This window comes from Leucoraja erinacea, unplaced genomic scaffold (genome assembly GCF_028641065.1).
Source record: "Leucoraja erinacea ecotype New England unplaced genomic scaffold, Leri_hhj_1 Leri_78S, whole genome shotgun sequence".
NCBI lineage: Eukaryota > Metazoa > Chordata > Chondrichthyes > Rajiformes > Rajidae > Leucoraja > Leucoraja erinaceus.
In genome coordinates this window covers 173265-197500 of record NW_026576718.1, presented here as the reverse complement: position 1 = coordinate 197500, position 24236 = coordinate 173265, and the positions used below count along the sequence as shown (strand labels likewise).

The 24236-nt window shown below is 51.1% G+C and overlaps 1 protein-coding gene across 1 annotated transcript in view; it reads left to right on the top strand.

Annotated features, from left to right (window-relative positions):
- The window catches only part of inppl1a (inositol polyphosphate phosphatase-like 1a), a 157026-nt gene extending 143057 nt beyond the window's left edge, over window positions 1-13969 (top strand). The window contains 5 exon segments of the mRNA XM_055631529.1: window positions 2371-2446; window positions 5241-5393; window positions 7278-8010; window positions 9774-9910; window positions 12493-13969. Of these exon segments, the coding sequence (XP_055487504.1) occupies window positions 2371-2446; window positions 5241-5393; window positions 7278-8010; window positions 9774-9910; window positions 12493-12586 (1193 nt within the window). The 3' untranslated portion in view covers window positions 12587-13969.
- Window positions 13970-24236: the final 10267 nt, after the last annotated feature.

The following is a 24236-nucleotide window of genomic DNA, read 5'->3' as shown; positions in this document are numbered from 1 at the left end:
TTCAAACCAGCATGGCTGATCATCCAAAATCACTATTTGGGCAGCGTTCCTGCTTTCTCCCCATATCCCTTGACCTCATTAACCATAAAAGCTATATCCAATTATCTCCAAATATATCCGTGTGATAGTACCTGCCCTGTCTCCTCCTCCGGCAGCTCGTTCCATACACCCACCACTCTTCGTGCTGCCCCCTCAGGTTCCTATCAGGAATCATGTTCCTATTAAATCTTCTCCCCCTCACCTTATGCCTATGTCCTCTGATATTCGATTCCCCTCTTCCCAAAGAGTCATGCAGCAGGAAAACAGGCCCTTCGGCCCAACTTGCCTATGCAACCAACATGCCCCATCTACACTAGTCCCACCTGCCTGCGTTTGGCACATATCCCTCTAAACCTGTCCTATCCACGTACTTGTCAAAATGCTTCTTAAAGATTGTTATAGTCCCTGCCTCAAATACCTCTGATGGCAGCTCTTTCCATACACCCACCACCCTTTGTGTAGAAAAAGTTACCCCACAGATTACTATTAAGTCTGTCCCACCCTCACTAACAATAGACAACAGGTGCAGGAGTTGGCCATTCGGCCCTTCAAGCCAGCACCGCCATTCAATGTGATCATGGCTGATCCATCAATCAGTACCCCGTTCCTGCCTTCTCCCTATATCCCTTGATTCCGCTATCTTTAAGAGCTCTATCTAACTCTCTCTGGAAAGCATCCAGTGAATTGGCCTCCTTGTGATTGAGGCAGTGCAGCGTAGGTTCACGAGATTGATCCCTGGGATGGCGGGACTGTCATATGAGGAAAGTTTGAAAAGACTAGGCTTGTATTCACTGGAGTTTAGAAGGATGATGGGGATCTTATAGAAACATATAACATTATAAAAGGACTGGACAAGCTAGATGCAGGAAAAATGTTCCCAATGTTGTGCGAGTCCAGAACCAGGGGTCTTAGAATAAAGGGGAGGTCATTTAAGACTGAGGTGGAAAAAACGTTTTCACCCAGAGAGTTGTGAATTTGTGGAATTCCCTGCCACAGAGGGCAGTGGAGGCCAAATCACTGGATGGATTTAAGAGAGAGTTAGATAGAGCTCTCGGGGCTAGTGGAATCAAGGGATATGGGGAGAAGGCAGGCACGGGTTATTGATTGGGGACGATCAGCCATGATCACAATGAATGGCGGTGCTGGCTCGAAGGGCCGAATGGCCTCCTCCTGCACCTTGTTTCTATGTAAATGCGGCCTGACCAGCGCCTCAGCGTTACATCCCTGTTTTTGTATTCCAGTCCTCTTGATCCCGACCCCGTAACGTCTCCTGTCCATTCCCTCCGCAAATGCTGCTCGACCCACTGAGTTCCTCCAGCACTTTGTCATTTGCTGCAGATACCAGCATCTGCAGTTGCTTGTGTGTGGAGTTGTGCCCAGATTGTGTGTTCACTCCACCTAACACTGTGCGGGAGCTCCCTCTGCTGTCACCTTCAGGTAGAGCAGGTACCTGCCTGCCTGATACATTCAAAGTAGAAACAAGCGCAGTAGATGCTGGCTTCCAAAATACGACGCAGGCTGCAGGAGTAACTCAGCGGGTCAGGCAGCATCTGTGGAGAACATGGATAGGTGACGTTTCACAGAGTGCTGGAGTAACTCAGCGGGTCAGGCAGCATCTGTGGAGAACATGGATAGGTGACGTTTCACAGGGTGCTGGAGTAACTCAGCGGGTCAGGCAGCATCTGTGGAGAACATGGATAGGTGACGTTTCACAGAGTGCTGGAGTAACTCAGCGGGTCAGGCAGCATCTGTGGAGAAAAAGAAGTTTGAAGAACGGAGGTCTGAACAATCAAAATGGAAACGTCACCCATTCCTTCTCTCCAGAGATGCAGCCTGTCCCGCTGAGTTACTCCAGCATTTTGCGTCTATCTGAGGCTGTACTGTTCTATGTTTGCACATTTACGGGTGAAAATATGACCCTATATAATAAATAATCCTATGTAATCCCACAATTGACGAGTAATTTTCTTCCTCTCTTTCCCTCTCTCTCTCTCTCCCCTCTCTCCCTCTCCCCCTCTCTGCTCCTCGCTCCCTCTATCCCTCTCTCCCTTTTCTCTCTCCCTCTCTCTCCATCTCTCTCTCTCTCACTCCCCTCTCTCTCCCTCTCTCTCCCTCTCTCCCTCTCTCTCCCTCTCTCCCTCTCTCTCTCTCTCTCTCTCCTCTCTCCCTCTCTCCCCACTCTCTCTCCCTTCTTTTTCCCCTCTATCTCTCCCCTCTATCTACTCTCTCTTCACCCCTGTATCTCTCCCCCTTCACTTTCTTTCTGTCTCTCTCCCTCCGACTCTTTCCCCACTCCCATCGCCCCTCCCTCTATCCCTCTCTCTCCCACAGAATGGATTCGCTTGGACAAGGATGAGACGGGAGCAGCCAAGGGCAAACCAGGAAACCGATTGAACGCAGACATGAAGTATGGACTTTTTTTACACCAAAAATAATTGTTTACACAATTTGCAATAATAAGTGCAATACTAAATGATTCAAATTAACAAACCCACCAGCACAATAGAAGTAAAACAAATATTCTTAAATCACTAATATCACCATCCCGATTGAGAATACATTCCCCTCCCCGCGCAGCCCAGCGGTCCCGGAAATCCTCCAGGGTGCCCGTGGACAGTGCGCAGCCCCTCTCTAACACCACCCCAGTAAAGGGGCATGTAGCCGGCTCGGGCAGAGCCCTTTACCACCTGGCGTCGTGACTCGCGGATGGCCAGCTTGGCCAGGCCCAGGAGCAACCCAACCAGGACATCCTCAGCCCCAAACCCTCTCCCCTACGCACAGGGGTGTCCAGAGGCGAGGGGGGTCAAGGGTCAAGTCAAGAGTGATTTATTGTCATGTGTCACAGATAGAACAATGACATTCTCACTTGCAGTCCGACAATCAATATACACATCGTACACTGAAAAATATGATAGACCACAGAGGGAGAAAAAAGCTCAGTGTATATATACACAAACCTACAAGTACACACACATATATATATTTATATATATACACATACAGAAAAAAAACAAACATTAACAGTGCAATAGTAATAATAATAGTCTACTGTAGTTCAGAGCTTATGTGAGTTTGGCGTGTTTAATAGCCTGATGGCTGTGGGGAAGAAGCTGTTCCTCAACCTGGACGTTACAGTTTTCAGAATCCTGTACCTTCTTCCCGATGGCCGGGGTGAGATGAGTGTGTGGCCAGGATGGTGTGTGGGTCTTTGATGATGCTGGCAGCCTTTTTGAGGCAGCGACTGCGATAGATCCCCTCGATGGTGGGGAGGTGACAGCCGGTGATGGACCGGGCAGTGTTTGGATGTACAGAGTCTCTTGGCCAGAGTGCGTGAATCAGGGAGCACAGGACGCAGGTCAGAGCCGGTGATGGACTGCGATGGTGGGTGTGAAGTGCAGCCAGAAGGCAAGGAGCTGGATGTGGATGTGGTACGCTGAAAATCTCTCTAAGAGGTAAAGCATCACTCAGCACTATGATGGAGGTGGACGTGCTAGTCGAGATGAAGATGCTTTTGGAGTTGCGTCTTTGTATGTGTTGATGTTTTGGAGATCTCTGATGCTGGCTGTTAGCGTATTCCAACCCCTTGCTGTCTTGAAGAAAAAACAGTTAGAAAGTGCCAATGAAGTGCCGTGCGGAATGAAATAATGTCCAGGTCGGGTACGTCGGACAATCTTTGTTCGAGGCGTACCAGGGCCCCATCCCCGACCTCTACCTCCGCTACATCGACGATTGCTTTGATGCTACCTCCTGCACCCACACACAACTGACTGACCTCATCCGCTGCACCACTAACTTCCATCCGGCACTCAAATACACCTGGACCATTTCCGACACTTCCTTACCATTTCTTGACCTCACTATCTCCATCGCAGGTGATAGACAATAGATAATGCTGCACCCGCTGAGTTTCTCCAGCACTTTTAGAAACATAGAAACATAGAAAATAGGTGCAGGAGTAGGCCATTCGTCCCTTCGAGCCTGCACTGCCATTCGATATGATCATGGCTGATCATCCAATTCAGTATCCCATCCCTGCTTTCTCTCCATACCCCCTGATCCCTTTAGCCGCAAGGGCCACATCTAACTCCCTCTTAAATATAGCCAATCAACTGGCCTCACCTCCCTTCTGTGGCAGAGAATTCCACAGATTCACCACTCTCTGTGTAAAAAATGATTTTCTCATCTCGGTCCTAAAAGACTTCCCTCTTATCCTTAAACTGTGACCCCGTGTTCTGGACTTCCCCAACACCGGGAATGATCTTCCTGCATCTAGCCTGTCCAACCCCTTAAGAATTTTGTAAGTGTCTATAAGATCCCCCTTCAATCTCCTGAATTCCAGCGTGTACAAGCCGAGTCTATCCAGTCTTTCTTCATATGAAAGTCCTGCTATCCCAGGAATCAGTCTGGTGAACCTTCTCTGTACTCCCTCAATGGCAAGAATGTCTTTCCTCAGATTAGGAGACCAAAACTGTACGCAATACTCCAGGTGTGGTCTCACCAAGGCCCTGTACAACCTCAGTAGAACCTCCCTGCTCTTATACTCAAATGCTTTTGCTATGAACTTATACTCAAATCCTTTTGCTATGAATGCTGCCTAACCTTCTGGAGTATGCAAGAACTGGAGTATGCAAGAACCTGCCTAACCTTCTTGTGTTGTGAAGGCGGGTGGCGCGGAGTACAAACCGAGTCTATCCAGTCTTTCTTCATATGAACGTCCTGCCATCCCTCCGGGTTGGTAGGTTCTGGTTGACACGCCTATGTGTGATTGATGTGGAAAATCGAAGGTAGTCAATATTGCTGGAGAAACTCAGCGGGTACGGCAGCATCTATGGAGCGAAGGAAATAGGCAACGTTTCGGGCCGAAACGTTGCCTATTTCCTTCGCTCCATAGATGCTGCCGCACCCGCTGAGTTTCTCCAGCAATTTTGTCCACCTTCTCCCCATATCCCCTGACTCCGCTATCTTTAAGAGCCCTATCTGGATCTCTCTTGAAAGTACCGAGAGAACCGGCCTCCACTGAGGCAGAGAATTCCACAGACTCGCCGATCTTTGCACATCACCCAATCCTCTCCACTCGTCACTTTAGTTTCATGTTTCATGTATTCTTGTGGGTTTTTTTGATGCCTGTTGGCAGACCGATTTCCCTGCTGGGACAAATGAAGTGATTCCGTTCGGTAAACGTTGTAGCCGTTGTCTTGCAGAGGGAACCCGAAGAAGCCGGCGTGTGGGGAGATCGCCACCACCGCCGTGCTGCCGCCTCCGTCGGGGAAACAGTGCGAGGAGCCGGAGAAAGCCGTCTCTGGCCCGGCCCTACGCACACCTCCGCTGTTGCCCGCAGCTGCTCCTGACGACAGGTAGGCCGGCGCTGGTGGGGAGAGGGGGAGGGAGGGAGGGAGGGAGGGAGACAATAGACCAGTGGTTCCCAACCTTCTTTAGCTTATGGCCCCCTTGGGATCTTTTCATTTTTCTGATGCGTCCCCTGATATTATTAGCGGAAAAAAAGTACTTCAATATTATAACACCGGAAATTGGAGGAAAAGCACTCCGCTTGGGGAGTCTGCATCCGGCGGGCATGAACATTGAATTCTCCCAATTTTGTTGGTCCTTGCTGTCTCCTCCCCTTCCTCAGCCCTCGGGCTCCTCCTCCTCCTTATAACCATATAACAATTGCAGCACGGAAACAGGCCATCTCGGCCCTACAGGTCCGTGCCGAACAACTTTTTTCCCTTAGTCCCACCTGCCTGCACTCACACCATAACCCTCCATTCCCTTCTCATCCATATAACTATCCAATTTATTTTTAAATGATACCAACGAACCTGCCTCCACCACTTCCACTGGAAGCTCATTCCACACCGCTACCACTCTCTGAGTAAAGAAGTTCCCCCTCATGTTACCCCTAAACTTATGGCCCCCTTGGGATCTTTTAATTTTTCTGATGCGTCCCCTGACATTATTAGCGGGAAAAAAAGTACTTCAATATTATAACACCGGAAATTGGAGGAACAGCACTTTATATTCCGCTTGGGGAGTCTGCATCCTGCAGGCATGAACATTGAATTCTCCCAATTTTGTTGGCCCTTGCTGTCTCCTCCCCTTCCTCAGCCCTCGGGCTCCTCCTCCTCCTTATAACCATATAACCATATAACAATTACAGCACGGAAACAGGCCATCTCGGCCCTACAGGTCCGTGCCGAACAACCTTTTTCCCTTAGTCCCACCTGCCTGCACTCACACCATAACCCTCCATTCCCTTCTCATCCATATAACTATCCAATTTATTTTTAAATGATACCAACGAACCTGCCTCCACCACTTCCACTGGAAGCTCATTCCACACCGCTACCACTCTCTGAGTAAAGAAGTTCCCCCTCGTGTTACCCCTAAACATATGGCCCCCTTGGGATCTTTTAATTTTTCTGATGCGTCCCCTGACATTATTAGCGGAAAAAAAGTACTCCAATATTATAACACCGGAAATTGAAGGAAAAGCACTTTATATTCCGCTTGGGGAGTCTGCATCCGGCGGGCATGAACATTGAATTCTCCCAATTTTGTTGGTCCTTGCTGTCTCCTTCCCTTCCTCATCCCTCGGGCTCCTCCTCCTCCTTTTTCCTTCCTTCTCCCCGCCACCCCCTATCAGTCTGAAGAAGGGTTTCGGCCCGAAACGTCGCCTATTTCCCTCGCTCCATAGATGCTGCTGCACCCGCTGAGTTTCTCCAGCTTTTTTGTCTACCTTCAATATTATAATACCTTCCATAAAAATATCAGCGTCTATTAATTGTACATATATTCTCTTTTATTCTATTCCACAAATATCAAAAGTATTTTAACTACATAGATTTAATGTTATTAGTACTGAAATTTAGGAGGCAACAGGGAGGTAGCTCCGTGGCCCCCTTCATTGAACCTGTGGCCCCCTAAATCCCAAAACATTTCTGTGGCCCCCCCCCCTGAAATTTGCCATGGCCCCAGGTTGGGAATCACTGCAATAGACAATAGATACAGGTAGATAATCAAAGGTAGACAAAATTGCTGGAGAAACTCAGCGGGTGCGGCAGCATCTATGGAGCGAAGGAAATAGGCAACGTTTCGGGTCTGAAGAAGCGTTTCTGCCCGAAACGTTGCCTATTTCATTTGCTCCATGTATGCTGCCGTACCCGCTGAATTTCTCCATCAATTTTGTCTACCTATGTTTCTCTATGTTAACCTGTTGATTTGTGGTGTGTGTGTGGCAGGTGGAAGCAGCAGGAGCTACAGTTGGACGCTGACGCGGTGAGCTGCAAGAACAGCTTCAACAACCCGGCCTACTACATGCTGGAGGGGGTTCCACTGTCCCCCGAGCTGCAGAGTCCCCCCGTGACCAAGACCCCGCTGAAGACCAAAGCCCAGCCGGACAAGAAACGCCTGCCCTCGTCCCGGCCGCCGCTGGCCAGCGAGGAGGCTTCCCTCTCGGATGAGGAGGGCCTGACGCTGAACCGGCCCCCCCCCGACTACCCGCCGCCCCCCCTGCCCAAGGTGGTGGAGGTGGACATGGTGGACAACCCCTTCTACGCCTCGTCCAAGGACCTCCAGCGGCAGAGGTCGGCGCCGGTCAGGGACGAGCCGGGACCGAGGAGCGCGGCCTGCAAGCAGCGTCCGCCCGCGGACCCCCCGGAGACCAAAGCCCCCCACCCGCCCAAGCCCCTGGCCAAGGTGGGGCAGCTGATGGCACCCTACCTGGCCAACCACTGTGGCCCGCCCTACCAGGGGGCAGTGGACGACCGCTCATACTCCGCCCTGCAGATGGCCAAGAGCCTGAGCGATGTGGACTATCAGCTGGGCAAGGCCGAGGGGCTACTCAGGAACCCCCCACTGCCGGTGAAGGGGGCCCAGCCAACCCGCGGGGGGCTTCTCCCTGACTACGGGAGGCCCTCCGCCTTCCCCCCTCGCTCCATCAAGGAGAGCATCGAAGAGGACATGGCTGAGGAGGTAAGATCTAGACCTCAACCCAGGCTGATTGCGGCCCCTAACCCAAAACCATCCGGCCAGCAGACATCCTTCATCTCCAGTACCTCCCGGGGTCGGAAGGGTCTCGACCGAAACGTCACCTATTCCTTCGCTCCGTAGATGCAGCCTCACCCGCTAAGTTTCTCCAGCGTTTTTGTCTACCTTACTAACCACTTTAATGCATTGCCTTTTTTACGTATAGAAAAGAATATATAAATTAAGTCATTCACCCCTCTAGTTTAATTCACCCCAAAATAATTTCATTCGCCCTTGGGTGACCCATTCACCAGTTTAAGAAGCAATGGATTAGACTCCCTCTCCCCTGACTCTCAGTCTGAAGAAGGGTCTCGACCCGAAACATCGCCCATTCCTTCTCTCCAGAGACGCTGCCTGTCCCGCTGAGTTACTCCAGCATTTAGTGTCTATCACCCATCTCATTCATTGGAGACTCACGGACTATCTTTAATCAGACTTTAGTCGCCTGTTAATAGTCAATAGTGTTTTTTTTAAATCACATGTGAGATTCTTTTTGCATCTATTACACATGCGGGCACAGAGAATGGAGCGGCTGGGCTTGTACACTCTGGAGTTTAGAAGGATGAGAGGATATCTTATTGAAACATATAAGATTGTTAAGGGCTTGGACACGCTAGAAGCAGGAAACATGTTCCCGATGTTGAGGGAGTCCAGAACCAGGGGCCACAGTTTAAGAATAAGGGGTAAAGCCATTTAGAACGGAGACGAGGAAACACTTTTTCACACAGAGAGTGGTGAGTCTGTGGAATTCTCTGCCACGGAGGGCGGTGGAGGCCGGTTCTCTGGATACTTTTAAGAGAGAGCTAGATAGGGCTCTTAAAGATAGCAGAGTCAGGGGGAGAAGGCAGGAACGGGGTACTGATTGGGGACGATCAGCCATGATCACATTGAATGGCGGTGCTGGCTCAAAGGGCTGAATGGCCTACTTCTGTACCTATTTTCTAATGTCTATTGCCATATTTTGCCGCCATTATTCGAAGTCTAGTCGGCCCGTGTGCTCTATGTACTGGAGCAGTTCCCCCGAGCCCACGTCCTCCTCCTCCCCGGCCATCTTTGTGACTCGGGGGCGCCTCCTGCAGCCGACCTTGATTTATATAGCACATTTCATACACGAGGCAGACTCAAAGTGCTTCACGTAAAAACGTCATACAATAAAATGAAATAATAAAATGAAATAAAATAGAACTAAAAGAAAAGAAAAGCAAAATTAAAAATGCATTATTAAAAAGTGCAAAAGTTAAAAGTGCAATGTAGTTAAGATTTAGCTGAAAGCTAAAGTAAACATAAAAGTTTTCAGTCTTGTTTTAAAAGTGGTCAAAGTTGAGGCAAGTCTTAAATCTTCAGGAAGTTTATTCCAGCTATTTGTTGCATAGTAACTAAATCCTGCTTTCCCATGTTTTGTATTTACTCTGGGAATCACTAACAGATTGGTTTCAGAAGATCTTAGCAGTCTAGAAGGCTTATATAGTGCACTACAGACAAGTTACAATTTACAGAAGCCAATTAACCTATAAACCTGCACGTCTTTGGAGTGTGGGAGGAAACCGAAGCATCCGGAGAAAACCCACGCAGGTCATGGGGCGAACGGCCAAACTCCGTACAGACAGCACCCGTGGTTGGAACGGAACCTGGGTCTCTGGCGCTGTGAGGCAGCGACTCTACCCGCTGCGCCACTGTTTCTAACCCCTGCCCCCCTCCCCCACTCACAGACCTCATGCCAAGCGAGCAGCAACAGCTCCAGCCTGTCGCACGACTCCAGCGTGGGCAACTGGCTCCGGCGCCTGGGCATGGAGCGCTACGAGGAGGGGCTGGTCCACAACGGCTGGGATGACCTGGAGTTCCTCAGGTGAGTGTGGGCATCGCAGGTCCACCACCGCCCCCCCCCCCTCGCACCACACACCCCACACTGCACTCCACACCCATCCCCACGCCCCACCCACACACACCCCACACCCCACACCCCCACACCCCACACCCCACACCCCACACCCCACACCCACACACCCCACCCCACACTGCACTCCACACCCATCCCACGCCCCACCCTCACACACCCCACACCCCACACCCACACACCCCAATTTTGATGAGGGGATTGAAGGCTTTGTGGCCTATCTGGCAAGGGTACATGGACGGTTTATGTGGATGAGTATAGTCTACTCCACCATTCAATCATGGCTGATCTCAGCCTCCTAATCCCATTCTCCTGCCTTCTCCCCATAACCCTTGTCACCCGTTCTAATCAAGAATCTGTCTATCTCTGTCTTAAAAATATCCACTGACTTGGCCTCCACAGCCCTCTGTGGCAATGAGTTCCACAGATTCACCACCCTCTGACTAAAGATGTTCCTCCTCATCTCCTTTCTAAAAGAGCGAACGTCCTTTAATTCTGAGGCTGTGCCCTCTAGTCCTAGACTCTCCAACTAGTGGAAACATCCTCTCCACATCCAATATATCCAGGCCTTTCATTATTCTGTAAGTTTCAATGATGTGACCCCTCAACCTTCTAAACTCCAGCGAGTACAGGATGAGGGGTGATCTAATGGAGGTGTATAAAATCATGAGAGGAATAGATCGGGTAGATGCTCAGAGTCTCTTGCCCAGAGTAGGAGAATCGAGGATCAGAGGACACAGGTTCAAGGTGAAGGGGAAAAACTTTAACAGGAATCTGAGGGTTAACTTTTTCACTTGGGTGTATGGAACGAGCTGCCAGAGGAGGTAGTTGAGGCTGGGACTATCCCAACGTTTAAGAAACAGTTAGACAGGTACACAGATAGGACAGGTTTGGAGGGATATGGACCAAACGCGGGCAGATGGGACTAGTGTAGATGGGGCATGTTGGCCGGTGTGGGCTAGTTGGGCCGAAGGGCCTGTTTCCACGCTGTATCAGTCTATGACTGTGTGTGCGGATGATGCACAGATTGGTGGAGGGGCCGGTAGTGTTGAGAAAGCAGGGACTCTGCAGAAGGACTGGTTGGCAGAGTGGGCAGAGAAGCAGCAGATGGAATATAGTGTTGTGTACTGATTGTGGATGATCAGCTATGATCACATTGAATGGCGGTGCTGGCTCGAAGGGCCGAATGGCCTACTCCTGCACCTATTGTCAATGTATCCATGCAAAGTGTGGAGTCATGCATTTCGGTAGTAGGAATAAAGGCATAGACTATTTTCTAAATGGGGAGAGAATCCGGAAATCGGGGATGCAAAGGGAGTGTTGGTGCAGGATTCCCCAAAAGTTCATCTGCAAGTTGAATCGGTAATAAGGAAGGCAAACACAATGCTAGCATTCATATCAAGAGGGCTTGTATACAAAAACAGGGATGTAATGCTGAGGCTCTATAAGGCGCTGGTCGGGCTGTATTTGGAATATTGTGAGCCAATTTTGGGCCCCGTATCTGAGGAAGGATGTGCCGGCTCTGGAGAGGAGGTTTACAAGAATGATCCCAGGAATGAGTGGGTTACCCTATGTCGGCACTGGGCCTGTACTGAGCGTTTGTCGGCACTGGGCCTGCACTCGCTGGAGTTTAGAAGGATGAGGGGGCAACTTATTGAAACGTACAGAATAATGAAAGGCCTGGATAGAGTGGATGTGGAGAGGATGTTTCCACTGGTGGGAGAGTCCAGGACCAGAGGTCACAGCCACAGAATTAAAGGACGTTCCTTTGGAAAGATAGGAAGACATTTCTTTAGTCAGAGGGTGGTGAATCTGTGGAATTCTTTGCCACAGACGGCTGTGGAGGCAATAGGCAATAGGTGCAGGAGTAGGCCAGCCAGCACTGCCATTCAATGTGATCATGGTTGATCATCCCCAATCAATTCCTGCCTTCTCCCCATAAAGTCAATGCGTGTTTTTCAGGCGCAGATTGACGGATTATTTATCAGTACGGGTGTCGGGGGTTACGGTGAGAAGGCAGGAGAATGGGGTTGAGAGGGAGAGATAGATCAGCCATGATTGAATGGCGGAGTAGACTTGGTGGGCTGAATGAGAGGGGATCTCATTGAAGGAGTAAGCCATTTAGAACGGAGACAAGGAAACACTTTTTCTCACAGAGTTGTGAGTCTGTGCAATTCTCTGCCTCAGAGGGCGGTGGAGACTGGTTCTCTGGATGCTTCAAGAGAGAGGGCTCTTAAAGATAGCGGAGTTAGGGGATATGGGGCGAAGGCAGGAACGGGGTACTGATTGGGGATGATCAGCCATGGTCACATTGAATGGCGGTGCTGGCTCGAAGGGCCGAATGGCCTACTCCTGCGTTTATTGTCAATTGATTGGCCTAATTCTAGAGCTTGTGGTGCTAGATTTCAAATGGTGTTTGAGGCGCATCTGTAGAAGTTGTGGAGAGTTGTTGTGGGGGGGGGGGGGGGAAGGAGGGGCAGGGACGGGATGGGACAAGACCCCCCTACTCACCAAACGTCTCTTGTCCTTGGCAGCGACATCACGAAGGAGGACCTGGAGGAAGCGGGCGTGACTGAGACGTCACACAAGAACATCCTCCTGGAGAGCCTGCAGCAGATGGGGAAGTAGCGGGCGGGCGGACATGTTGCCTTGTTTACCCTGCAGAGGAGAAGTGCCTTAACCGAGACTGTTGCCCTCACATCTCAGCAGAGTTTCTGAAACTCCAGAGGAAACGTTGACAAAAGACTCAAAACACCACAAGTGACCAGCGCCAGTGACCAGTTGCCCCGAGCGCTGACGGTCGGACTAACCCCACCCCAGGGTGCAGAACTACGCGCTCTGTTCCTTTCCTCCAACTCTCCCCACCCTCCCCACAGCTCGGCCCCCGATCATCCAGCCCTTTTGTTTTGGGGGGCTGAGGGGGGAGGTGCCTTAACAGCGAGAAAGACCCCCTTGTTAACCCAAATCTCTTATGCAAGTTGTAGGCCGAGATCACGCCTGTGTGATTTGAGTCACAGCGGTAGAGTCGCTGTCTCAGTGTCGGAGACCCGGGTTCGACCCTGACCTGCGGTGTTGTGTGTGTGTGTGTGTGTGTGCGCGTCTGTCTTTGTGTCTGTGTGTGTGTGTGTGTCTGTGTGTGTGTGTGTGTGCGCGTCTGTCTTTGTGTCTGTGTGTGCGTGTGTGTCTGTGTGTGTGTGTGTGCGCGCACACGTATGTGTGTGGAGTTTGCACGTTCTCCCTGGGACCGTGTGGGTTTCCTCCGGGTGCTCCAGTTTCAAGATTCGAGAGTGTTTTAATTGTCAAATGGACCCAAAGCGGAACAATGGAATACTTACTCGCATTATCCCATCACATCCCTGCTGGTGTGTCGACTAATCGGCCCCCTGTAAATTGCCACGAGCGTGTAGGGAGTGGAATAAAATGTGGGTGCCACGGTGGGGTGGCGGTAGAGTTGCTGCCTCACAGTGCCAGAGACCCGGGTTCAATCCCGACCACGGGTGCTGTCTGTACGGAGTTTGCACGTTCTCCACGTGACCTGCGTGGCTTGTCTCCATGTGCTCCGGATTCCTCCCACACTCCAAAGACGTGCGGGTTTGTAGGTTAATTGGCTTTGGTATAAATGTACATTGTGTGTGTAGGATAGTGCCAGTGTGCGGGGATCGCTGGTGGGTGCGGGCAGACTCGGTGGGCCGAAGGGCCTGTTTCCGCTCTGTATCTCTAAACTAAGCTAAACTAGAGCGATTGATGGCCAGCATGGACTTGGCAATCTGAAGGGCCTGTTTCCATGCTGTATCTTTCATCAGTCCCCGCTTCCCACCACTCCCGGGACCATTGCCGACAGCATTATCCATGCTCCTGGGGATTGTGTTCGGAGCGGGTGGGGTGCGGGATTCTCCCGTGCTGCAGCAACAGCGTGCATCACCGGATGCCTCTCTCACAGACAGGCAGGATTCTCTCCCTCCCTCTCTCCCTCTCTCTCGCTCTCTCTCTCTCTCTCTCTCTCTCTCTCTCTCTCTCCTCTCTCTCTCTCTCCCTCCCTCCCTCCCTCTCTCTCTCCTCTCCCTCTGTCTCTCTCTCTCTCTCTCTCTCTCTCTCTCTCTCCCCCCCTCTCTCTCTCTCTCTCCCTCCCTCCCTCTCTCTCTCTCTCTTTCTCCCTCTGTCTCTCTCTCTCTGTGTCTCTCACATCTCTCTCTCTCTCTCTCTCTCTCTCTGTCTCTCTCTCTATCTGTCTCTCTCTGCCTCACTCTCTGTATCTCTCTCCCTATCCCTCTGTCTCTCTCGGCCTGCCTGTGTGTTTATGTGTGTGTGTGTCTCTCTCTCTCTCTCTCTCTCTGTCTCTCCCTCTTCCTCTGTCTCTCTCTCTCCCCCTCCCTCTCTCCCTCTGCCCCGCTCTCTCTCTCTCTCTCTCTGCATCACCTGTGAGACTGTGCAGCGTAGGGCTCCACCTGCAGGCCAGGTGCATGTGTGCATGGTCTCCACAGCATAAGGGCCCTCAGCTGTGCAGTGCGTGTTGTGTGTTTGCATGTGCCAGTGCGGGGTGGATGGGGGGGAGCCCGTCCCAGGGGTGGTGACACGTAGTGTAGGACGGATTGCCACAGGTTGCATCGGAAGGAACTGCAGATGCTGGCTTACACTGAGGATAGACACAAAATGCTGGAGTAACTCAGCGGGACAGGCAGCATCTGTGGAGAGGTCATAAGTGATAGGAGTAGAATTAGGCCTTTTATGGAGTACCTTTTTATCCCCGACCCTCTCCCCCTTCTAAATGTACCAGTTGTTTGTGTCCATCGCTCATTATGTTCCTTATAGGAACGTGAGCACAGGAGCAGGCCCACTATGGTCATGCATTCTGGCCACTTGCCCAGGAACCTCACACATGTCTACATGTACTGCAGTACCTTGCGTCATACACCACAGGAGCCCACAATGTCCGAGCTCTCCCTCCTGCATTGCCGTGGGAAGGTAGAGATAAAATGCTGGAGTAACTCAGCGGGGCAGGCAACAGCCCCGTGGAGAGAAGGAATGGGTGACGTTTTGGATGTTCATAAGGGAGAGGAGCTGAATTAGGCCGTTTGGCCCATCCAGTCTCCTCCGCCATTCAATCATGGCTGATCTATCCCTCCCTTCCTCCCAACCCCAATCTCCTGCCTTCTCCCCATAACCCCTGACACCCGTGCTGATCAAGAGAGAACGTTTCAGGTGGAGACCCTGAGCTGTGATTGCTGCAAGTCTCAGAGTGCATGCCGTGTCCCACAGAGGAACTGTGTGCACTGGCCACATCCCCTAAACCCCTTAATATTCAACGCACTGTGCCCATATCCGTAAAGCTTTTGCAAGCTAAAGGACTAAAATAGAACCACCTGTTCTTAGAACATAACTGGTTTTGGAGCAGGGGATCGTAGATTCCCAAAACGCCCGGCTAGTGTCTGCCTTTGTGGTAAAGCATGACTCTGTGCCTTTAAATACACTGCCAGGGAGTCTGTTAGAGTTCTAGAGTCTCCCAGCGCGGAAACATGCCAGCTCCTCAATGCCGACCTACATGCCCCATCCACACTAGTCCCGCCTGCCTGCGCTTGGCCCGTATCCCTCTAAACCGGTCCTATCCAAGTACATTTAGGGCAGCACGGTGGCACAGCGGTAGAGTTGCTGCCTCACAGCGCCAGAGACCCGGGTTCCATCCTGACCACGGGTGCTGTCTGTACGGAGTTTGCACGTTCTCCTCATGACCGCGTGGGTTTTCTCCAGTTTCCTCCCACATTTCAAAGATGTACAGTTTGTAGGTTCATTTGATTTTGGAACTTGTCCCTAGTGTGTAGCATACGATAGACAATAGGTGCAGGAGGAGGCCATTCGGCCCTTCGAGCCAGCATCGCCATTCAATGTGATCATGGCTGATCATCCCCAATCAGTACCCCGTTCCTGCCTGCTCCCCATATCCCCTGACTCCGCTATCTATAAGAGCCCTATCTAGCTCTCTCTTGAAAGTATAGTGGTAGCGCATGGGATGATCACTGGTCGGTGTAGACTTGATGGGCCGAAGGTCCTGTTTCCACGCTGTATCTCTAAACTAAACTAAACTATTTCCTCAGCTATACTTGTACTACTTTTCTTGATAGCCTTATCCGACAAAAGATACATTTGTTTAAGAAGGAACTGCAGATGCTGGAAAATCGACGGTAGACAAAAGTGCTGGAGAAACTCAGTGGGTGCAGCAGCATCTATGGAGCGAAGGAAATAGGCAACGTTTCGGGACGAAACGTTGCCTATTTCCTTCGCTCCATAGATGCTGCTGCACCCACTGAGTTTCTCCAGCACTTTTGTCCATCTTAGGAACCTTCCATGCACTTCAGGACAGTCTTCTCAGCGAGAAAGATTGTTATTGTCATGTGCACCAAGATGCAGTGAAAGACCTCTTCTGCACGCTCTCCATTCAAAGCATGCTGCAAGCTAGAGAGTTCCAGTTGAGCTTTAGTTTACTGTCACGTGTACTGAGGTACAGTGAAAAGCTTTCTTGTCAGTCTTTCCAGTCAGCGGAAAGACAATACATGATTACAATCGAGCCGTCCACAGTGTACAGATACAGGATAAAGGGAATAACGTTTAGTGCAAGGTAAAGCCCAGCAAAGTCCGATCAAGGGTCTCCAATGAGGTGGATAGCAGTTCAGGACCGCTGTCTGGTTGTGGTAGGCTGGTTCGTTCGTTCGTTCGCTCATGTGTCAGACGATGTCCCTCGCTGTTGGCTTCTGTTGACAGAAATGTCGCCCGATGCGTCACAGAGTGCATGCGTCACAGAGTGCATCACCACATCTGATCCCCCAGATGTGATTGGGTTGTCTGATAACAGCCGGGAAGAAACTGTCCCTGAATCTGGAAGGGGTGCGTTTTTTCACACTCCGAGCTTCTCCTGTGGAACAGCGGGCGGGGGAGTGGGCCGCGTTCTGGCAGCTCGCGTCTCACCGCTTCCGCGTCTCTGAAAAGTCCCGCCTAGGCCCAAGGAGACGTGCAAATTTCCTCACGTTGAGGCCGGGTGCGGTGGGGGGGCAGTGGACGGTTTAGTGGGGGCCCAGCGCCATGCCCAACGTCGGCTCCTTCCGCGCTGCGTCCCATCGCCCGCCCGCTCGGTTGCTGCAGGGCCTCTCAACACCACCGCCCGCGGACACCGCAAACCCCCCCCCCCCACCCCCCGTCCATTCGTCCATACGTCCATACGTCCCCTCCCTTTCCGTCACAGCGTCACGTTTCCTGAGCCGACCTCGGGACCGCGAGAGGTGAGTTCACGGACATCCCCCCTTCACCCACCACGGCCGCCATCTTGTATTCCCGCCGCCATCTTGTATTCTGTTTCAGTTGAGTGTATTGTCACGTGTACCGAGGTACAGCGAAAAGCTTTTGTTGCGCCCTAACCAGTCAGCAGAAAGACAATACATGATTACAATCGATCCATTTAAAGTGTACAGATACGTGCAGAGTATATATATATATATATATATACAGTGAAGATATTCCCGCTCCTGTGCTGTGGGAAGGAACTGTTGATGTTGGATTAACCCAAAGATCGACACAAAAATCTGGAGTAGCTCAGCGGGTCAGGTCAGGCAGCATCACTGGAGAGATGGCATGGTTCAAGACTCCAGTCTGAAGAAGGGTCTGGGCCCGAAACGTCGCCCATTCCTTCCCTCCAGTGATGCTGCCTGACCCGCTGAGTCACTCGGGCATTTTGTGTCCCACTCCTATGCCGCTGGGCAAATATTTATTTGATATTCCAAGCTGAGAGACACTGTGCGGTGATGAATCTCCTTCAGTTTGCAGGTGAACGCAGGAACCATGCTCCACATGCCCTGTCTACTAGGAAAAAAATGTTTTTTTAAAAACCTCCCCTCGACAATTTAAAAAATACTTCTTGTGGAATAAGATGTATAAACTGCCAATGCCAGAGGGGTTGTGTGCGTTTGTGTGTGCGGCCTTCAATATTTGGATTTCTTTTATATAGCTTTTGCAGTATCATAATCGGAACGTTTTGTCACGTTGCTTTATCTGTGATATTTAACGCAAGTCAAGACATTTGTGTGTGTGTGTGTGTGTGTGTGTGTGTGTGTGTGTGTGTGTGTGTGTGTGTGTGTGTGTGTGTGTGTGTGTGTGTGTGTGTGTGTGTGTGTGTGTGTGTGTGTGTGTGTGTGTGTGTGTGTGTGTGTGTGTGTGTGTGTGTGTGTGTGTGTGTGTGTGTGTGTGTGTGTGTGTGCGCGCGCGCGAGCGCGCGACCCCATTATTTCGGCCCCCTCTGCCTCTACGTTCATCGGCTGGAGTTCCCCCCCCCACAGTTGCTTCAACACTCGAACACCACAGTAAGGAACGACTGAGAGCCAGAGTTAAGGACACACACGCGCACACACACACACACACTCGTGTATATGTGTGCATATTCCTTCCATTTCACTTAGTTTTGTATTTTAAATGATTTTAATTATGACTGTATAAAACGTTTTTAACAACATCGCAGGCCTTGGTGACCACTTTCATTCGCGGTTCATAAGTGATAGCAGCAAAATTAGGCCGTTCGGCCCATCGAGCCTACTCCGCCATTCAATCAACCACATCTGTCTGAAGAAGGGTCTCGGTCTTAGTCTTAGAATCAAGGGGAGGCCATTTAAGACTGAGGTGAGAAAAAACCTTTTCACCCGCAGAGTTGAGAATTTGTGGAATTCCCTGCCACAGAGGGCAGTGGAGGCCAAGTCACTGGGTGGATTTAAGAGAGAGTTAGATAGAGCTCTAGGGGCTGGTGGAGTCAAGGGATATGGGGAGAAGGCAGGCACGGGTTATTGATAGGGGACGATCAGCCATGATCACAATGAATGGCTCGAAGGGCCGAATGGACTCCTCCTGCATCTATTTTCCATGTTTCTGTGTTTCTATGACCCGAAATGTCGCCTATTTCCTTTGCTCCCTAGATGCTGCCTCACCCGCTGAGTTTCTCCAGCATTTTTGTCTACCTTCGATTTTTCCCGCATCTGCAGTTATTTCTTAATCATGGCTGATCAATCTTTCCCTCTCAACCCCATTCTCCTGCCTTCTCCCCGCAACCTCTGACACCCGTACTAATCAAGTATCTGTCAATCTCCTCCGTGAAAATACCCATTGACTTGGCCTCCACAGCCGTCTGTGGCAATGAATTCCACAGATTCACCACCCTCTGACTAAAGAAATTCTACCTCATCTCCTTTCTAAAGGTACGCCCTTTTATTCTGAAGCTGTGCCCTCTGGCCCTAGACTCTCCCACTTGTGGAAACGACCTCTCCACATGCACTCTGTACATACTTCTTCCCACCCTGCTTCCTGTAAGGACTCCATCCCCTACTCCCAATTCCTCCGTCTACGCCGCATCTGCTCCACGGATGAGGCATTCCACACCAGGACATCTGAAATGTCCTCATTATTCAGGGAACGGGGGTTCCCCTCCTCCACCATAAATGAGGCTCGCACCAGGGTCTCTTCCATACCCCGCAACACTGCTCTCTTTCCACATCCCCCCACTCGCAACAAGGGCAGAGTCCCCCTAGTCCTCACCTTTCACCCCACCAGCCGTCACATACAAAAAGTAATCCTCCGTCAGTTTCGCCACCTCCAACGTGACCCCACCACTCGCCACATCTTCCCATCTCCCCCCATATCTGCCTTCCGCATAGACCGCTCCCTCCATAACTCCCTTGTCAATTCTTCCCTTCCCTCTCGGTCCACCCCCTCCCTGGGCACTTTCCCTTGCAACCGCAAGAGATGCAACACTTGTCCCTTTACCTCCCCCCTCGACTCCGTTCAAGGACCCAAGCAATCGTTCCAGGTGCGACAGAGGTTTACCTGCATCTCCTCCAACCTCATCTATTGCGTCCGCTGCTCTAGATGTCAGCAGATCTATATCGGTGAGACCAAGCGGAGGCTGGGCGATCGTTTCGCCGAACACCTCCGCTCGGTCCGCAATAACCAAGCTGACCTCCCGGTTGCTCAGCACTTCAACTCCCCCTCCCACTCCGACTCCGACCTCTCTGTCCTGGGTCTCCTCCATGGCCACAGCGAGCAGCACCGCAAGTTGGAGGAACAGCACCTCATATTTCGTTTGGGGAGTCTGCATCCCGGGGGCATGAACATCGAATTCTCCCAATTTTGTTAGTCCTTGCTGTCTCCTCCCCTTCCTCAGCCCCCCTGCTGTCTCCTCCCATCCCCCAGCCTTCTGGCTACTCCTCCTTTTCCCTTTCTTGTCCCCACCCACCCCCACCCCCGATCAGTCTGAAGAAGGGTTTCGGCCCGAAACGTTGCCTATTTCCTTCGCTCCATAGATGCTGCTGCACCCGCTGAGGTTCTCCAGCTTTTTTGTGTAACACTCTGTACAGCCCTTTTGCGATTCAGAAAGTTTAAATGACGTCCCCCCCCCCCCCCCCCCCCCCCCTCATCCTTCCAAACTCCAGCGAGTACATACCCTGTATTATGTCAAACCTTGTCATAGTCACAGAGTGGAAAACAGGCCCTTTGGCCCAACTTGCCCACCCCGACCAACATGTCCCATCAACACTAAACCGATCTGCCTACATTTGTCCCATATCCATCCAAACCTATCCTGTCCATGCACCTCCCTAAATGTTTCTTAAACATTGCGATAGTACTCAACTGACTCAACTTCCTCCTCCGGCAGCTTGTTCCATGCACCCACCAACCTTCATGTGAGGAAGTTACCCCTCCGATTCCTAATAAATCTTTCCCCTCTCACCTTAAACCTACATCGCCTGGTTCTCGATTCTCGATAGAATAGCCCAGAATGGGGCAATCAAGAATTACCAGAGGAGATGACGAGGAAAAGATTTTACAAGGACCTGAGAGGTCACATTTTTAGTATGGAACGAGCTGCCAGATGAGGTAGTTGAGGCAAGGACCTCCGCAATGTTTAAGAAACATTTAGACAGGTACTTGGATAGGATAGGTTTAGAGGGATCTGGGCCTAACGCAGGCAGGTGGGATTAGCGTAGATGGGGCATGTTGGCGGGTGTGGCCAAGTTGGGCCGAAGGGCCTGTTTCCACGCTGTATCATTCTATGATTCTTTGACTAAGATTCACAGGGGAAATGTTGACTACCTTGAAAGCCTGCAGTGCGGGGATCAGTCCTGCCAGCGGACAAACCCATCCCACCACTAGAGGGCGGTGGGACCCACTCCCAGCACGGGAACAGGCCCTTTGGCCCAACACACCCATGCCGACCAACTACGCAAATCCCATTTGCCTTCATTTGCCCCATATCCCTTTTCTATCCATGTACCTGTCCAGCTATCTTTTAAATGTTGTTATAATACCTGACTCAACTACCTCCTCTGGCAGCTCAGTTTCCCCTCACACTCCAAAGACATGCAGGTTTGTAGATCAATTGGCTTTGGTAAAAATTGTAAATGGGCTCAGGTGTGTAGGATAGTGCTGGTGTAATGTGGTGATCGCTGGTCGGCACGGACTCGGAGGGCCGAAGGGCCTGTTTCCACGCCGTGTCTTTAAAGTCTAAATCAGGTGGGTGGAATCGAGGTTATCTTTTGCCACATCTTGAGGAGGGATGTGCTGGCATCGGAGAGTCCAGAGGAGGTTCACTAGAATGAATCGGTTAATATACGAGAAGCATTTGACTGCTCTGGGTCTGTACTCACTGCAGTTTGAAAGCGTGGTGGGTGTATGGAACAAGTTGCCAGAGGAGGTGATTGAGGCAGGGACTATCCCAACGTTTAACAAGCATTTAGACAGGTACATGGATAGGTACACAAAAATTCTGGAGAAATTCAGAGGGTGCAGCAGCATCTATGGAGCGAAGGAAATCGGTAACGTTTCGGGCCGAAGCCCTTCTTCAGGGGTTTCGGCCCGAAATGGATAGGACAGGTTTGGAGGGATAAGGACCAAACGCAGGCAGGTGGGACTAGTGTAGCTGGGACATGTCGGCCGGTGTAGGCATGTTGGGCCGAAGGGCCTGTTTCCCCATTGTATCAAAGGAACTGCAGATGCTGGAATCTGCCGCAAAATGCAAAGTGGTGGAGGAACTCAGTGGGTCGAGCAGCATCAGTGGAGGGAATGGACAGGTGACGTTACGGGGGATATGGGGAGAAGGCAGGAACGGGGTACTGATTGTGGATGATCAGCTATGTTCATATTGAATTCTTATTTATGGAATTCCCTGCCACAGAGGGCAGTGGAGGCCAAGTCACTGGATGGATTTAAGAGAGAGTTAGATAGAGCTCTAGGGGCTGGTGGAGTCAAGGGATATGGGGAGAAGGCAGGCACGGGTTATTGATAGGGGACGATCAGCCATGATCACAGTGCTGGCTCGAAGGGCCGAATGGCCTCCTTCTGCACCTATTTTCTATGTTTCTATGAATGGCGGTGGTGGCTTGAAGGGCCGAATGGCCTCCTCCTGCACCTATTTTCTATGTTTCTATGAATGGCGGTGGTGGCTTGAAGGGCCGAATGGCCTCGTATAAACCTATGTACAGGAACCCCCCTCCTCACACACAGAAGGACACAGACTGAGAAACTCCATGAAGTTATTGAGCAAAGACTTAATTTAATTCATACTCTGGACAACTGTACACAGTCGAAGTGTATGTTGATGGATTCACAAATTCATTCACAAGGTTTGACACATTGCATCTTGTACACAAGGCTAGTTTTATACAACAATTTTATATGATAAGCATCGTTCTGCCTGATTAAACCAACCTCTTGAGTGTCCGATGGGATAGCATGGTGTGGAGGGACCGAATGGCCACCTGTTCCTCAATTCTAATCATGAATTGTGTATAAAATCATGAGAGGAATAGATCGGGTAGATGATGCACAGAGTCTCTTGCCCAGAGTAGGGGAATCGAGGACATAGGTTTAAGGTGAAGGGGTGAAGATTTAACAGGAACCTGAGGGGTAACGTTTTCACACAAAGGGTGGTGGGTGTATGGAACAAGCTGCCAGAGGAGGTAGTTGAGGCTGGGACTATCGCAATGGTTCAGATGCATTTGGACAGGTACATGGATAGGACAGGTTTAGAGGGATATGGACCAAACTCGGGCAGGTGGGACTAGTGTAGATGGGGCATGCTGGCCGATGTGGGCAAGTTGGGCCGAAGGGCCTGTTTCCATGCTGTATCACCCTATAATTGAAGGGTGATTTGAGAGGGGGTGTATTTCACAGTGCAACTTTGTTCCTTATGTTTAGCGGTTACTAGTTGGGAGATATTTTAACGAGTGTCTTAGGTATGTGGGAATATCGGAGAGACGGATAGATACTGATCAGTGTACAGATATCCCACTGCGAGTGAGAGAGACTCAGAGATACCGATCAGTTTTATGGATAACCCTCTGAGAGGGACAGACTGAGAGACACCCCCGGTCAGTATAGATAGCCCCCTGAGCGAGAGATTTTGGAAGAGAGTTACACAAAATGCCGGAGTAACTCACGTTGTGTTAAGAAGGAACGGCAGATGTTGGAACAATCGAACGTAGACAAAAATGCTGGAGAAACTCAGCGGGACAGGCAGCATCTATGGAGCGAAGGAATGGGTGACGTTTCGGGTCGAGACCCTTCTTCAGACTTATGTCGGGGGGGGGGGGGGGGGGGCGGGTGATGGTACTAGAGATAGTGGCCTGGTGCTCGTCAGTGGGGTCATGGTCCAGGGGTAAGTAGGAGGAGGTGTCCGGGAGTTGGTGCATGGCCTCAGCTTTGTAGAGATCGACATGCCAGACTACCACGGCACCTCCTTTGTCGGCTGGTTTGATAACCCAGTCTGGGTTGTTGCGGAGTGAGTCGATGGCTGTACGTTCAGAGATTGGAGTGAGACAGGGGAGTGGAGAAGTTGAGGCAGTTGATGTCGCAACGGCAGTTCTGGATGAAGAGTTCCAAAGCCAGGAGGCCACGAGGGGGGGGTCCACGAGGAGGGGGTGCGTTGGAGACGGGAAAAGGGGTCATCAGTCATGGGCGAGGACTCCTTCCCATGGAAGTACACTGTGAGGCAGAGGCGACGGTAGAAGAGCTCCAAGTCGTGGTGGGCGCGGAACTCATTGAGGTGGGGACGGAGGGGGACAAAGGTAAGACCTCTGTTGAGGACGGACCATTTGATGTCGGAGAGGGGGAGGTCAGGGGGGGGGGTGGTGAACACACACGGCAGGGATGGGGGTTGGGGCCGGAGGAAGGTAGATGAGTGGACTGGGGACGAGGCGATGTGTGGTGGGGAGTAACTCAGCGTTGTGTTGAGAAGGAACTGCAGATGCTGGAATAA